This window comes from Pinus tabuliformis, chromosome Q (genome assembly GCF_031772625.1).
Source record: "Pinus tabuliformis cultivar Carrire ecotype Pingquan chromosome Q, CPIR1, whole genome shotgun sequence".
Lineage (NCBI taxonomy): Eukaryota > Viridiplantae > Streptophyta > Pinopsida > Pinales > Pinaceae > Pinus > Pinus tabuliformis.
Genome location: NC_142296.1, coordinates 424,287,799 through 424,304,470, shown reverse-complemented (window position 1 = coordinate 424,304,470; position 16,672 = coordinate 424,287,799). Strand labels below are relative to the sequence as shown.

At 38.7% G+C, this 16,672-nt stretch overlaps 1 protein-coding gene across 1 annotated transcript in view; it reads left to right on the top strand.

Moving 5' to 3' along the window:
* Positions 1 to 650: 650 nt before the first annotated feature.
* Positions 651 to 16,672, top strand: part of LOC149220015 (kinetochore protein NDC80 homolog) — an 87,179-nt gene continuing 71,157 nt past the window's right edge. The window contains exons 1-2 of the mRNA XM_089384602.1: positions 651 to 2,049; positions 2,283 to 2,529. Coding sequence (XP_089240728.1) covers positions 935 to 2,049; positions 2,283 to 2,529 — 1,362 coding nt within the window. The 5' untranslated portion in view covers positions 651 to 934. The remainder of the gene's footprint in view (positions 2,050 to 2,282; positions 2,530 to 16,672) is intronic.

Below are 16,672 nucleotides of genomic sequence, written 5' to 3'. Positions count from 1 at the left end.
TATATAGAAACAATTGTTTAAATAAAATATTTTAATGTTGTATATATAAAAAATATTCAATGTAGGTTATCAATAAAATATTTTAATACCAATTAATATTGACATATACCTAAAAATATATTAATAATAAAAAACCATTTTAATTTGCACTATAAAATGTCTCCATATACATGTTACGTAAAATATTTTAATGTCAATTATGTATATATTATATATCATTTAAAAAAATATATGTATATACCATGAAAAAATTAAGTTTTTATGGTTAAAACATATATTTGGTTATATATATTTTATATAGTATTAAAAATACAATTTAAACAATGAAAAATAATAAAGTATATTTAACATTTTGAAAAAAATTATACACTATAAAATTTGATCTCTTAACTTATATTAAATCCATATTTAAAATAAATTTATATCAATATGTAAACTTAACCCAAAAAATATTAAATTACCTTGATGTTTGAAAAAATAAATAAATTGAGACTGTTACATTATTAGTGAGTGAAAATGGTAATAGTGATAATTGAATGGTTCCCAAAAAGGTACATTGAGAGGTTTAGAAGAAGATAGAAGTTTCATGGTAAGCCTACCACTCAATCCCTCAATCTAATAAATCCGAGCACCTAGCGGCGATGACAATAATTCCATTATGTGTCTAAGTGGATTTAGTATCTGATCCCATCTAAAATCTCAAAACGACCAACCGTGAAATTTGCTTGTTGGAGTTCTGGCCAGACAGCTACACTTTATGTGCAGTAATAAAGCAATGAAGTTTGAAACTCTACTCTTCTCATCTTGGGCGGGAAGGAGCAGAATCACCAACCAGGCCAACTCTGCCTCAGTTTGCAAGCCCATTGCCCATTTTCATCAAGGAAAAGAGATCCAATCCTGGCAGTTGCAGCAGCAACCTGACCCGTTGTAACAAATGAAGAAGAGAGGACATCAACAACCGCCTCTGCAACCAACGCCCAGCAATGACAACAGCAAGCAAATCCGGCGATCCTCCTCGTTAGCCTCTTCATCGAATCCGGGTCGGCCGTCTTCCATAGCCTCCTACGCGAAACAGACGCCCACCAGGCAGGACCCAAGGCCCATCAATGATCGAAGCTATCAGATGTCATGCATTAGAGCCCTGAACCAGTATTTAGAATCTCATCGATTCGCTGGAACATTGCTGTCCCAGAAAGGCCTTCCCTCGGGCAAAGACGTGAAGGATATCATAAGCTTTCTGGTGCATCAGCTGGATCCTACGTGGGGGGAGCTGGGCAAGCTGGAAGACGAAGTCCCATTCATTTTTAGGGTCTACGGATACCCTTTTCAAATAAACAAGAGTGCCCTGTACGCTGCTGGAAGTCCTCATTCATGGCCCGCTCTTCTGGCCGCCCTGGCATGGCTCGTCCAGCTCTTGAACTACAAAGAAAGAGTCCATCAGGGAGCTCAGTGGTTTGACAGAGATGCAGGGTTCGAATTCGTGGAACAGAGCTACCAGTGTTTTTTGCGGGGCGATGATGCGGCTGTGGAGTCCCTTAACAATGAATTTATAATGTTGATGGAAGAGGAACGAGCCGCGACCGCCCAGAGAACGGCCGCCGTAGAAGCGCTGATAAATGAACTAGAAGCGAAGCTCGAGGACTTGAAGACGGGGCCCTCTGCCATTGAAACCCTCGAAAGGAATAAGGCTGAGTTGGCTAACGATGTGTCAAAATTTCATTCCATCGTTAATAATTTTTCGTCCAAGAAAGATGACCTGGAGAGGTGCTTGGGTGAGAGAAAGCAGGAACTGGAGGCTAAGAATAGTGAGGTCAAGAGATTGGCTAAGGAGAATGAGGCGCTGAAGCAGCAGGTGGAGTCGCAGCATGTGAATATCAGGGATTATGAGAAGATGAACAGAGAGTGCAACGCCATTGAGCTGGACATTCAAGCCGCCCAGGCTTCAAGGAATGAGTGGGAGGAGAAGGCTTGGGATGTTGAGGTCTCCGCGAGCAAGAAATTGAAAGAGCTTGAAGCAGTAATTGATCGCTACAACCAGGAAATCATGAGGTACATTTGGTTTTATGCTATAGTTGGATTTCCCAGTCAGTTATATTTTTCATTTTAATTCAAAATGACGGTATGGCAATGGCGAACCATGCGGGCTTGATTTCAATTTCCAGCGTTACATTTTGCAAACAAACGATCTAGCCTGTCTTTTGATTTGGTAAATTATATGCGGTTTGAATGTTGCCTTTGTCTTGGACTGGAGGATTTACTTTGAGTGAAAATTTAATTCCCAGGTTGAAACTTGGGAGTTCGTTTGAATACAAGCTGAATACTAGAGGACTGACACCGACGGAGATTCTAGGTGTGGATTTTAAAGGCACAATAAAACCGGGGCTTGTATCGGCTACAGAGGATTATTTACGCATTTACAGGGAGAAATGGGAGGAAACAATTGCCCTTCAACAACAGTTGAATGAAAAAATCTCGGAGCAAGAAAGAAAAAAGAAGACCAATACCGATCTCGTGACAAAAATCAAGAAGGTATGGCCATAACGTGAAGCTCGTAGTTGAATTCTTAGTTCAGAGAAGCTCAGTGAAACAGTACAGTAAATATATTGAAATGAAGTGCTAAGTTCATGAATGGGAGCACATTTTAGAAACCCTCTATAATTGACTTAGAAAAAAATAACTAAATAAAAACTCAAAAAAGAAAAAACCAAAATATTGCCCCGCAAAACCACTCCCTCTCCCCTCTTTATCTCCCCCCATTTTCTCGTTTCCTTTGGCCTCATCCCCTTTCCTCAATCCCATTTCCCCATTAGACTCCCTCATCCTTGCCCTTTGTACCCTCACTCCTCCGCTTTGTGTAGACATCTTTAGTCAATGAGTTTAATGAGGATGCACTTTATGATTAAATCACTTCAAAAATAGAGAGCAAGATTTTTAGCCCCAAACCATTTTATATCAAAAAGGCACTATTGCAACTAGTTGTACTAAAGACATTATTATATTGAAAGCACAAAAGGGGAAATGGAGCACTCTTTAATTTTGGTGTTGCCACAAATGATTCATACGTTCAAGTAACTTTTTCTTTTGATAGAGCTCTCCATTCGATCTTGTACTTTGTGGTTTGCCTTCTATTGAGGTTCTTTACATTCACCTCAAGGATGCCCTTAGGTTCTCGTTGAAACATGGAAAACCCAACATTTTTTTAAACAAGAGATATTAAAGAAATCATGGATTCTTCCCTTATTCGGAATGCCTATTAGATATGCCACCTCACCCATTCTTGCTCACACTCTATATGGGCCATAAGAATTGGGCCAAAACTTATTTGAATCTCGTTACAGGAGACATGTCTATTTGTAAGGCTACTAACCCTTAAGAAGCCCATTTGACAAGCACATCTCATCCAATGTTGTTCACGCTCTATACGGGCCATAAATCTTGGGCAAAAACTTGTTTATATCATGTTATTGAAGACTTGTCTATTTGTAGGGCTACTTACCCTCAACAGGCCTATTTGACAAGCATCAATTTGTTGAGAAAAAGGGTACCAAGGAGGTGTTTCCTAGTGCTTTTTGCCTTTGGCCTAGGAAAACACATGAGACACTTTTTAGTGTGACTTTATGAGTTATTAAAGTCATGTGACTTTTTAGTCACTTTATGAGGTACAAAAAGTACAATGTACTTTATTATATTAAAGTGACTTTATGTTTTTAAAGTGACTTTATGAGAAAAAGTACATGGTACAAAAACAAGTTATTAAAGTGACTAAGGAGGCTCATTAATGAAGGGGGAGACATAAAAAGGGGGTCAATGGGAGATTAGATTTCCACCCTTGATCAAGGAGAGCTAAGATCTAATCTCAACCCTTGATCTTAGGGATATGGTTCTCTCATCATTATGAGACTAAAAAAGAGGAAAAAGGTAAAGAACTCGTTCATTCTTCATGTGCAAGTGTTGGAGAAGAGGAGATGAGGAAGAGAAGGAGAAGGAAGGTTGTGAAAGCTACTTTTCTAAAGGAGAGAACCTATAGCAGTGAAGAGAAACAACCAACAGGTCGAGTTTCTAGGCTTGGAAGTGACACAGTTTGAGGAAGAGCATGCAGCTACAACAGTTCCTTAGTGCAAATTTCGAGGAAGTTTCGAACGTGATTTTGGAGGGTATCAATGCAAATTTCAGGGATGTGTCAGTGCATTAAATGCAGGCTTGACATGCCCAAAATTTGAGGCATTAATCGTAGACATGTGGCACACAGTTCGAGGAGGAATTGCAAAAGTTTGACAACGCAGAAATAGAGGACAAAGTTTATTGAAGGTGACAAGAAATTTTAGGACATTAGATGCTAAACAGTGGCATGGTTTTCTAGATCTGTAAGAATTTGCTTTGAAATTACCAAATCACTCATTTGGTGATTGCAAAACTATTGAGTTTTCATCACACGATGTAGTAAGTAGAGATTTCAATGAGCCATTTCATGTAATTTCTTCTAGTTGTGCAGATGATTCTTCAAGGTACAAGTTTGATAACTTTGAACCCTTATTTCCTACCATTGTCTTCATCGCTCATGTTTATGACTTAAGCAAACTTAAGCATGAGCAATTTGGTCATTTGAACTACTGCTACTTGCAATAGCTTTTAAAGGACTGTATGGTGCATGGCTTGCCTCTTGTCTCTTGCTATAATGGTGTGTGTTGTGGTTGCACACTTTTTAAACATTGCATAGATAAATTTCCATGAGGGTAGTCATGGTGACCACAAGCACCATGAGAGGTGGTTCACATTGACATAAGCAAGCTGTTTCCCACTCCATCCTTTTTTTGGTGCATAGTATATTCTCACCATTATGGACGATTACACTTGGTGCACTTGGGTTTATTTTATTAACTTGAAAGTGGTTTTCAACATTTTTACACTTTTAGATCACTTGCTGAGGATCAATATGAGCATCCAGTTAAGAGAATTCACATTAATAATGGAGGGGATCATGTAAATAAAATCCTGATTTTTGCTCCACTCATGGCATACAAATGCAACATATTGTGCCCTACAAATATAGTAGAAGGCGTTAACGTAAGAGCTGCACACTCAAAGAAATGGAAATAGTGGTTCAATATAAATATTGAAACCCTCAATTTTGGGTTGAAGCTATAAATTGTGCTAAATGTATCTTGAATCATACTTCTAAGGTAGTACTAGATGCAACTATAGATTAGCTTGATTTTAAACCAAGCTTAGCATAAGTCATTTCAAAGCATTTGGATCCAAAGTTTGGGCCAATATTTTGGATGACAAGAATAAAGTGATGGAACCAAGAAGTGAACAATGTATCTTTGTTGGCTATTTGAAAGATGTTAAAGTCTATAGGCTGTAGAAATTTTAATGTCTGTATCCCATCCCAATCGCAAAGGCTTTTGCATGTAGTTTAATGGCCACAACCCCAAATGTTAGCTGATATAAAACTATTTACAAATTATTTTGAAACATTTTTAGCAATGTTGTGAAAATCATGATCAGGATTAAATCGGCGCGGGGAACAAATCGGAAAAAATCGGAATTATTGGGAAAAAATCGGAAAAAATCGGGAAAAAGTCGTTTGGTACAAAAATATTCATTTTTTTTCAATTTTTTTAATATCTAAACCATCTACAACATAACATAAATACATTGACACATAAATATGATAAAAAAACTAATATATAAGATGTTTAATATCATTTCTAGCGCTAAAATCACACATAACATTGAATCATGTCCTGAATAGTAAGTCCTGACTCCTGAGTCCCAACTCAGCCTCAAAATATCAACAAAAAATATGATAGTGTATCTCATCATGTCATAATGTCATATACAATAAAATGAAAGTCTAATCCTATTGATTTCCTCTGCCCCTCTTGTGAGAAAATGCCATAGCTTTCCCTTTCCCTCTAGATGTAGATGCTGGTGCCTGTGCTGGTGGAGATGGCAGTGGAGTCTGATGTGCTCTAGAAGTTGAATAACTAGAAGTAGGAGCTATAGGAGGTAGACCACGTCCTCTACTAGTGGCAGGGGTAGCCCGGGCAGGTGGTGTCACCTGGAAACATTACAATCTCCCAATCCTGAAATCCTGAAAAACTGATAAGTCTGCTGGATTTTAAATGAAATCTAAAATTCTACTTTCTCCATATGAAATCCAATGAGGCTGGAACCACTCTCAAACATCCTGAGTCATTTCATGGTAAATTCTCCTTAATCTTCATTTTCATCCTTTTACTTTAAGAATTTAACATTACCATGAATAGCATATCCATACTAGGGCCTAGACTTGATCATTAAGCTGCCCCACTCAAAAATTATTTGTTTCTTTAAAAAAAAATTGCATGAAAAAACCCAAAAAAACGTTATAAAACTATGCTGTTGCAACCCCCGGCGATTTTTTAAGTTTTTATCGCGATTTTTTCATAAAATCGTGATTTTTTCAATAAAAATTGGCAAAAAAAAAATCCAGCGATTTTTTCGTTTAATTATCGCGATTTTATCGGCAGAGGGAAAAAATCGCGATTTTTTCATTTTATCGCGATTTTCACAACACTGATTTTTAGAACTACCTCTACTTCTTTGCACTTTTCAGCTGATAGAAAACAAAATATACAAGCATACACATATTTTTGACACAAGTATTTTTGGTCTAACTTGACCCTAGAAAAACCCACAAGGGGAAAAACAATACTAAGAAGATTTTATATGCTTTCTCAGGAATTTTTTTATAACAAGAAAAAATCAAATTCAAGGGTACTTATCTCCCCTTGAAATTCATGCTCTGCTCCTCTAGAAGTTCAAGCCACAGTCTGATGTTTGTCCCACAGTTTGCAATCTCAGCCTCCTTGAACTATGTGCTCTATCAGACCTCCTTCTCAAATTTTGTTCCATTGAACCAACAACTATTGACCCATAAATTTGTGCCACTGTTTTCTTTTTTCCTGCCTTGAAAGTCAGGCTAGTCAACCCAACATTAAATGCATTGAAAACAACGCTGTTGTCAGACTTCTTTCTGCCTAGAAAAACGTGTTTGACAGGCGTGCAATCACTTGGAAATTTGGGCTTCCTTCTGCCTTGAAAACCATGTTGAATCTGCCTCGATTTCAGCATTGAAATATACTATTGTTTCCTTGATTTTTGGAGTAGATTTTCCCTTGAAATCTGTGCTGGAAAGGTACATTGGTCTCCTCGAAAATCACACTGGAAATGATCACTGAAGTTGCCTGAAATTGCCTTGATTTGCATGCCTGAGATGTCCTAGAATTTCAGGCTTGTTCTTGATTTCTTCTCTGCTATAGTTTGATCTCTCCTCTTGCAAACTCGTTCTCCTCTCTAGCTCTCTTCTCTTCCTCCTCACAAATGCACATGAGAATAATGGAGCTTCTCACCTTTTTCACCCTTTTTAGCTCTTATTAAGATAGGGAACCCTAACCCTTTTGATCAAGGTGTCAACCCTCTAGATCAATGGTGGAGATCATTCCCTCACTTGACCCCCTTTTGGTCCCCCTCATTAATGACTCCCTCATCACTTTATATTTGTAATTTGTACTTTTTCTCCACATAAAGTTAACTTTAAAACATAAAGTGACTTTAATATTAAAGTACATAGTATATAAAGTACTTTATAAAGTGACTTTATCATGACTTTAATATAACTCATAAAGTCACAAAGGCTATTTGTGCCTAAAACATCATAGGTAATCTTTTAGAGAAATGTTCAATTTGATGAATAATTCTTGGCCTGTGTGTCTACATATTCCTCTTTGAATTATCCATCTTATGCATTAAGTATTTGTTAGAAAGAGAAGACTACGATCAACATTTTATTTCTCTATGTTTTGATCCATATTCAAGAGATTTAAGCTTCTCTTCTCATATTCTTCTTCTCCATGACTTGTATCTTTTTGAGTCATGATCCTTCCTCTTTAGATAATGACCATTTAGAGGAACCACTTGCTCCCCCTCCTTTAGTGTAATGTGATGTTCTTGCATCTCCAATTACTTCTTCTCGGTCTAGAAAACATGGGAATTTTCGGGTACTATAGTTCATGATTTCAAATGATTCTCATAGGATTGCCTCTTAATTTTGTCTACTTGGTTCATCTCTTATGGGTAAAATGTAAAAATATTGAGTATCACGCAATTAATGCAACTTCAAAATTTTACCTCGACCTTGAGGTTCTCGGATCTTTTTCCTGTCAAATTTTAGCCTTTTTTTTCCCATGTGGCCAAGCACCTTACCCTCCAACCGGTAGGCAAGGGCAAGATATTCTTTAGGGCTCAAGGTCATTCAACAACCAGGCTCGAAGCCATTACAACAATATACTTGATATGAACTCAACATGTCACTTGCAGGAATTGAACTTGGGTGGGGACAATCATTCCTCTCAACCACTTGAGATAAGCTTAATTGAAAAATAACAAAAAAAATTCCTCTTCAAAAAAAATAACAATGCATCCCAAGAAAATAAATACCAATTGCGTACTTTGATACGACAAAGCTACAACCCTTATGGGATGCCTTTCCAAGCATATAACTAATTGGTAATGACTTATTATGATAGGTTATAACAACAATAAACTTGCTTCTTTAAATCACTTTAACCAATTCAAATTATGTTGTTGAAAATTGTAGGAATTTACAGGGTAAGTTCCTCAGAAAGAATACCAAGAGGACACCGCTCACAACCAGATCTCAAATCAATACACCAGTATTTTTGACGTGGTTAAAACCCTCAGAGTGCAAGGAGGGAAACAGTCCACGGCCTGTCCCAACGTGGGTACAGACAATTTATTAATCAAAGAATGAAAATTTACATAAGCTTCTCTCATGCACGGATTACCCGAACAATGACCCTCCATGCGCTTTAAATAGAACTCATGGACCAATCGGGTGTCAAGCCACGGATCAAGTGTCGGTAATACCGAGGTGAGAGTGAACCGTCGGATCACTACATATCGTGACCGTCGGATTGTAAGTTACAAAATGTACAACGGTAAAGAAACACACTTTACCTAACTCTAACCTAACTCTATACTAGACCAAGTTGAACTTAACTATATCCTATGTGTCGGAATATCCTAACATCCCCCCTTAAGAACAACTTGGGATAGGATTGAAGGATTTACAAATATGACACAATAGGAGAAGGAAGGAGGCACTAGAGCCTATCCCCCCTTAGTGACAACTTCCTGAACTCCAAGCATATATCGAAGTTTAGTGAACTTCGCCTCTGTGAGAGCCTTTGTGAAGATGTCTGCAACCTGATCATCTGTTGGACAATATTGCACTTCAAGAACATGGTCATGAATGAGCTTTCTGATGAAGTGCATGTGTAGTTCAATGTGTTTGCTGCGCTGATGCTGGACTGGATCTTTGCATAGCTGAATGGCACTTTGATTATCACACCAAAGTGTGGTTGGATGCTGCTGCTCAAAGCCAAACTCTGATAGGATCTGACGAAGCCACAAGGCTTCCTTACTAGCTTCCACGGCACCACGATACTCTGCTTCTGCTGATGAAAGAGAAATGGCAGCCTGTTTCTTACAAGCCCATGTAATAGGTCCTGAACCAAGAGTGAAGGCATAACCGGCAGTAGACTTCCGATCATCAAGGTCACCAGCCCAATCAGAATCAGTGAAACCAACTAACAGAGGAGCTGCTTTGGCACTGTAATGAATCCCAAACTGTACTGTACCTCGAACATAACGAAGTATTCTTTTAGCTGCTTTCCAATGACTTTCACGGGGGTTTTGCATAAAACGAGCAACAAGGCCAACAGCAAAGGAAAGATCAGGACGAGTATGGGTTAAATACAAGAGTTTTCCGACAAGTTGACGGTATAAGGTAGCATCAACTTCAGGAGAAGTACAAGAGACTGAAAGTTTGACTCCAGACTGAAAGGGAGAAGTGGCTGGCTTACAGTCTTCCATGTGAAAATGACGAAGAATATCACAAGCATACTTGGACTGGGAAAGGAAAATACCCTCTTGGGATTGCAAGACTTGAAGACCGAGAAAATAGTGTAAGTGTCCTAAGTCTGTCATTTCAAATTTCTTTTTAAGGCTGGACTTCACATGGTTTATAAGGTTGGGATCACTACCAGTAAGAATAAGATCATCAACATAAAGAACAAGGATGATGAGAGAGTTGCCCACTTTCTTGGTGTAGACAGTATTGTCAGAATGACACCTAGAAAAGCCAGATTCTAAAAGAAAGCTATCCATTTTGGCATACCAAGCTCGAGGAGCTTGCTTGAGGCCATAAAGGGATTTCTTAAGTCGACAAACGAGGCTGGAGTCTGTTTGTATGAAGCCAATGGGTTGTTCCATATAGATTTCTTCCTGCAAGTCACCATGCAAGAAGGCAGATTTAACATCCATTTGATGGACTTCCCATTTTAAAGAGGCAGCAAGGGAAAGAACAAGGCGGATAGAGTTCATTTTGGCAACTGGAGAGAAGGTTTCAGTGTAGTCAATGCCTTCAACCTGTGAAAAGCCCTTAGCAACTAGACGAGCTTTATGTTTATCAACTTTCCCATCTGGTCCATACTTGGTTCTGTAAACCCATTTGCATCTAACAAGTTTGCGTCCCTTTGGTAGAGGAACAAGATCCCATGTATCATTTGTCATCAATGAATGATATTCTTCATTCATAGCTGTTTCCCAATGTGGATGGCCTGAAGCTTCTGCAAAAGTGTCAGGATCATGATTTACTGGAGCTTGAGCCAGTAAAGAAGAGGCTCTTTCAAACTGAGAACGTGTACGTCGCTGATCTGTAGGATCACCGGCAAGATCACCTGCTGCATCCCGAGTAGCACGGACCCATCTTGGAAGTTGAGGATCCTGAGAAGGTGGGGAAGGATTATCATCCTCGCTTTCATCATCAGAAGAAGAAATGTTTTCAAAGATAGAAGAGATAGGAAGAGGTGGCACATCCGCTGGACTAGGCTCGCAGGCCGATTTATTTTCATCAAATTTTACATCTCTTCTAATGATAACATTTTTGGACTTAAATGGAATAAGTCTATAGCCTTTTACATCTTCAGAATATCCAACAAAAGTACATTTCTCACTCTTAGGTTCTAAGGCTTTATGCTTTTCATCTGGAATATGGGCCCATGCTTCACTTCCAAACACACGAAAGTGACTTACATCTGGTTTAATGGAACTCCAGGCTTCTTCTGGAGTGATATTCTCTAGAACCTTAGTAGGAGTGCGATTGATTATATAATTTGCACAATTAATTGCTTCGGCCCAAAAACTAAGACTGAGTCCTTTAGATTGCAGCATACAATTAGCCATTTCCTTTAAGGTGCGATTTTTCCTTTCAGCTACACCATTTTGTTGTGGAGTGTATGGAACAGTATGTTGCATTTGAATTCCATTTTCGGTGCAAAAGTTGATGAATGCATTTTTAACATATTCTCCACCATTATCAGTTCTTAGCTTAAGAATTTGATGTCCAGATTGTTTTTCAACGAATGCTTTGAAGGCCAAAAAGGTGGTAAATACTTCGCTTTTGAGTTTTAAGAAGTATACCCAAGTGCGTCTGGAGAAATCATCAATGAAAGTTAAGAAGTACTTGCAGCCAGAGAATGAAGCAACAGGAAGAGGACCACATAAATCACTGTGCACAAGCTGTAAAGGGGCTGAGGCGTGCCAAGAGGCACGTTTGTCAAAACTGTCCCGATGATGTTTTCCGAGTACACATCCGGAACAAACACCATCTTTGCAAGATACCATAGGAAGACCTGTCACCATGTTTTCTTTACATAGATGCTGAAGGGAGCGATAGTTTAAGTGACCATACCGCTCATGCCAAAGTTTGCTCACTTCATCATTATGAGCAACAAATACTGAGGGAAGATGGGATGACCCAAAGTTGTGAAACTTATACAACCTTTTGGAATCATCAGCAAGACCAGTAGCTAGAATCTGTTTAGGATCTTTTAGATCCTTGATTACAACATCATGAGGTGAAAATTCAACAATTTTACCTTCACCTGAATGAGTTATCTGATAGACAGATAGAAGGTTGCAGGATAAGTTTGGAACACATAATACATCATTGAACTGACCATTGTCTAGATGAACAGTTCCAGTCCCTACAACATTAAGAGATCTATCATCACCAACATATATATTTTTGGTGTTACAATCATTTAAAGAAGAAAACATGGCTTGGTTTTTGGCCATGTGACAAGAGGCTCCAGAATCAATGAGCCACTCATGAGAATGAGAAGAAGAAGAAGATACATTTAATGCATAACCAGACTGAGATGATTGACGATGACATGCAGAAAATGCCGTTCCGGAAGTTGAAGTTGAAGTAGGCTCCAGATGGATGTTATGTTTCTTCATTGCGGCTTCCAAGGCTTCCATCTTCTTAAAGCATTTAGATTCTAAGTGGCCATCTCGATTACAAAAGTTACAATGTCTGTCAGTCTTCTTCCATTTGTTTTTATTGGTCTTGTCATATTGCTGAAATGATCTTTCATCTTGAGGCTGAGTTGGTTTAGGACCATTCCTTTGAGGATAAGACTTCTTAGGATTCTTTGAATTTGGTTGCTGCTGGGCGGCTAACGCTTTCGAGGAAGAGTTTCCAAGATTAAGAAGACCAAGGTGTAAGAGTTTTTCTTGTTCTCTTATTAAGGAATCACAAAAGGAGTCAAAGGAAGGGGGCTTGTAGTCTTTGCCTTGACAAATGAAAGCTTCCCTGGTAGAATGGAAAGTGGAAACAAATACAGAGTAGGCTGGTCCCAACTTAGTAAGGATGGAATAAATAAGGTTACCATCTTCTTTCTTAACTTTAACACCTTCCAAGAGATATCTAAGGGTCTTGAATTTGGACAAGAAATCTTCAATGCAAGAAAAATTATTAGGATCCAAAGTAAGCAACTCATTCTCAAGTTGATGGGCTCTAATTTCATTTTTAATCCCAAAAACTTTAGCAAGTTTTTCTAATGCTTCATGAGGAGTTTCAATTTCTGCAATGTGGAATCTAAGATCAGGAGAAACAGACATTCCTATCAAACCACGTGCTTGATCTTGTCGATTTTCCCATTTTTCGGCCTTGTCTTCATCTTTGGGTTTCTTCTCTTGGTCTGTGGCTATTCTGAAGAGACCTTTGCTTCTAAGTAAATCTCCCATGTAGGCTACCCATTGGAAGTAGTTAGTGCTGTCAAGAATGACTTGGCATGGACTTTCCATTTTTTGAAAAACAACTAAAGCTGAAGATGCTGAAAGTAAGTGGTCCAATGGATAGATCTCGAAAAAATAGGCGGTTTTAAAAAAAACGGCTCTGAAAAAGGCTTCCGGATGAAGAAGTTATGGCTTTTTGAAAAAAAATTGTTGACGTTGCCGGCAAAGTGCGCGAATGTGCGGGAATGAAAAAATCCGCCCCCACAAAATGGAGACTTGAAACCAAGACCTCTACTCTCTTAAAAGGTCTTTGAACCAATTGATCTATACAAAATATTTGAGAGAGAGAGAGAGAGAGAGAGAGAGAGAGAGGGGGGGGGGGGGGGGGGCCTCGATTTGCGTGCTTGCCTTGGGAAGACTCTTTTCCCCTACAAAACACAAAACACAAAACCCAACACGAATATCCAAAGAAAAACGAACCTTACGGCTCGAAGTTAGCTTTAGCCAAAAAACTAGAAATTTTTAAAAAAAATCTCAAAGTTAGCTTTTAGCCGAAAAACTAAATATTTTTCTCAATGTTTCTGATTTTCCAAGATCACACTAAGGTGCAGGGAAAAGAGCATACGCATGAGAAAAATCCTTTCTTTCTGTTTCTGATTTGCCCAGATCGCACAGAGTCGCAGGGCAAAGAGCATACGCAGAAATGAAAGGTATAGATCCGGAAAAAAAAAGGCTAAATAAACCGAAACCGAAATAAGCAGAGAGAAAATGACAGTAAACTGCAAAAAAAACACTGTATACCTCCCGATCTGAAAAATGACGCAGCTAGGGCTACCGGAAACCTTTTCGCGTGAAACGAAAGGGGTTCCTCACTGAAACAGATGCTCCGAACGCAACAGAGCAGTCCTCTCGGCCCGAAAGTAGTCAGAAACAGCAGATCTAGGAAACGACAGCCGCATGCAGTTCTACCGGCTTCAGATTTGGATCACCAACGGACGCGGCCCTCAAATAGCTCTGATACCATGTAGGAATTTACAGGGTAAGTTCCTCAGAAAGAATACCAAGAGGACACCGCTCACAACCAGATCTCAAATCAATACACCAGTATTTTTGACGTGGTTAAAACCCTCAGAGTGCAAGGAGGGAAACAGTCCACGGCCTGTCCCAACGTGGGTACAGACAATTTATTAATCAAAGAATGAAAATTTACATAAGCTTCTCTCATGCACGGATTACCCGAACAATGACCCTCCATGCGCTTTAAATAGAACTCATGGACCAATCGGGTGTCAAGCCACGGATCAAGTGTCGGTAATACCGAGGTGAGAGTGAACCGTCGGATCACTACATATCGTGACCGTCGGATTGTAAGTTACAAAATGTACAACGGTAAAGAAACACACTTTACCTAACTCTAACCTAACTCTATACTAGACCAAGTTGAACTTAACTATATCCTATGTGTCGGAATATCCTAACAAAAATGATAGCAAGAAAGGGTGCCTTGATTTGTGCCTTAATCAAAGGGACCTCAACAAGTTCTTCTTTATCATGCTCGAGTTCCTATAAGTTAGGAATCAATTTCTATGAGTTAGGAGTTAATTCCTATAAGTTAGAACAAATTCCTAAAATTTAGGATGAGTCCCTACAAATTAGGACGAGTTCTTATAATTTAGGATCAATTCCTAAAAGTTAGGACGAGTTATGAACCAATTAACTAATGTGTAAAAGTGGAAGGCCGAGTTTATTGTCTTCTAGTACAAGTTAATTTGGGAAAAGAACAAGTGACTGAATCTAAAGTTCTAGAATTGAGGTGAGATGAGTTGCATGAGTAAGTTAAATCATCAATCACAAAATCAACTCCTAAAATATAATTTTCCAGATTTAGCCATTCAAATTGCTTATAAGGAGGACAAAGGCACAATTGTAATCATTTTTCTTAAGCACAAGTATTGTGTGTGAGCTCGTAAGAGCGCGACAAGAGTAAGAAGGAGCTTGTGTGTGAAATTTGATAGAGGAAGAATTGCCTTGGGAATGCTCTAGGAAATAGGGGCTAATTCTTAAGAAATAGGAGCAACCCATGCACTATGAAATAGGGGCTTATTTCGTAGGATTTGCAATGAGGAGATCATCTAGGCAAGGCAAGAAGGCATAAGGATCAGGGGTCTTGTAGGGGTTTCAAGCTTTGTACTAGCAAAGAAATCATATTGATTGTTAGCTTTTGATGGTTGGGTATCATTGGATAGGTGTTCTAGTCTCGACTTTGGTCAGAGAGGCTTAGAAACACAAGATCTCCAGAACTCAAAAAAAGTTTCAGGAGAAAACACCTAAAGATAGCTCAATTAAGTTAATTAGTCAATAATTAAATATTTCCTAAGTCAAACTTAGGAAAAATGATTAATTAACAAGAATTAATTGAGAAATGTGATATTTCTATAGAAATTCACATGGATAGACTTAGAGTTGATCTTAGTTGTTGATGAGTATTTAATTACGGCTGTTGGCTCACCAATGAGAGATTATAAGAGGAGGTTGATGGGGTTGGAGCTAGATACACTTAGTGAGCGAGTTTCCTTGGCAGATCGAGCTATCCATCAGCAACAATTGAGCAGAGAAGAGGAGTTTGAGCCAGAGGGGAAGCAGAGTCAGTGAGGGGCAGAGACAATGATTCCAAAGAGGCAACAACAAGTGACAGAAGTATTACACAGTGAAATTGCGCAGTAGCTTCAGTAAGCAGTTCGATCTAGCTGAGAGGGAGGTCGATTTAGCTTCCAAAGGCCGGGAAAATTTTCCAAAGGGCCGAAGACAACAACAAAGACACACAAGACGACTTGATCAGACGCTGAATCGCGCTACACATGTGAGGGTTTGTGCAAACACAATGCAAAAGACCTGTGCAAGGGTTTGGATGACTAGTTTTTCTGAGATAGCCAGTGCCAAGATTGCTTGTGGATAGAAAGAATTGTCTTTCTAATATTTTTGTTAGATATTTGTTGATTGGATAACTAGCTGGGCATCTATAGATTGTACTTTGATTATTTCATTGTTGCATAACAATAAAACCCTCAACTGCTGCACTAGTTTTCTTGCATCGGATTTTTCAGAGGACACTTGTCCAAAAATAAATATGTCAAATTTTGTGTGTGCTCTATATTTCTCAGTTCCAACATTTTTATTTTCCACAACGTTTTTAATGGTGAAAATTGCAGTTGTGATTTTATTTGTTTTTCGCTGTGGCAAATAGATTGCACTTAATTTTAATCAGTTAGAAGAATAATTTCTAGTTGCTGCAATAAATTAAAAATTTCACATGGCATGAGAGCAAATTTGACAGATGAGAGCCTCAGAGACGGAGAAGGAGTTTGAGCGAATTTCTTTTGGGCCTGCGCAAAAGTTGGCCAAACAGTTCGAACTGATGGATAGGGGTTCGTGTTAGTTTTTGTAGCATCAGATGGTGTTCTAGTCTCGAGACTTTGTGGGGAGACTAAAGCACATGAGTTCTCTAAAACCCAACAATTGT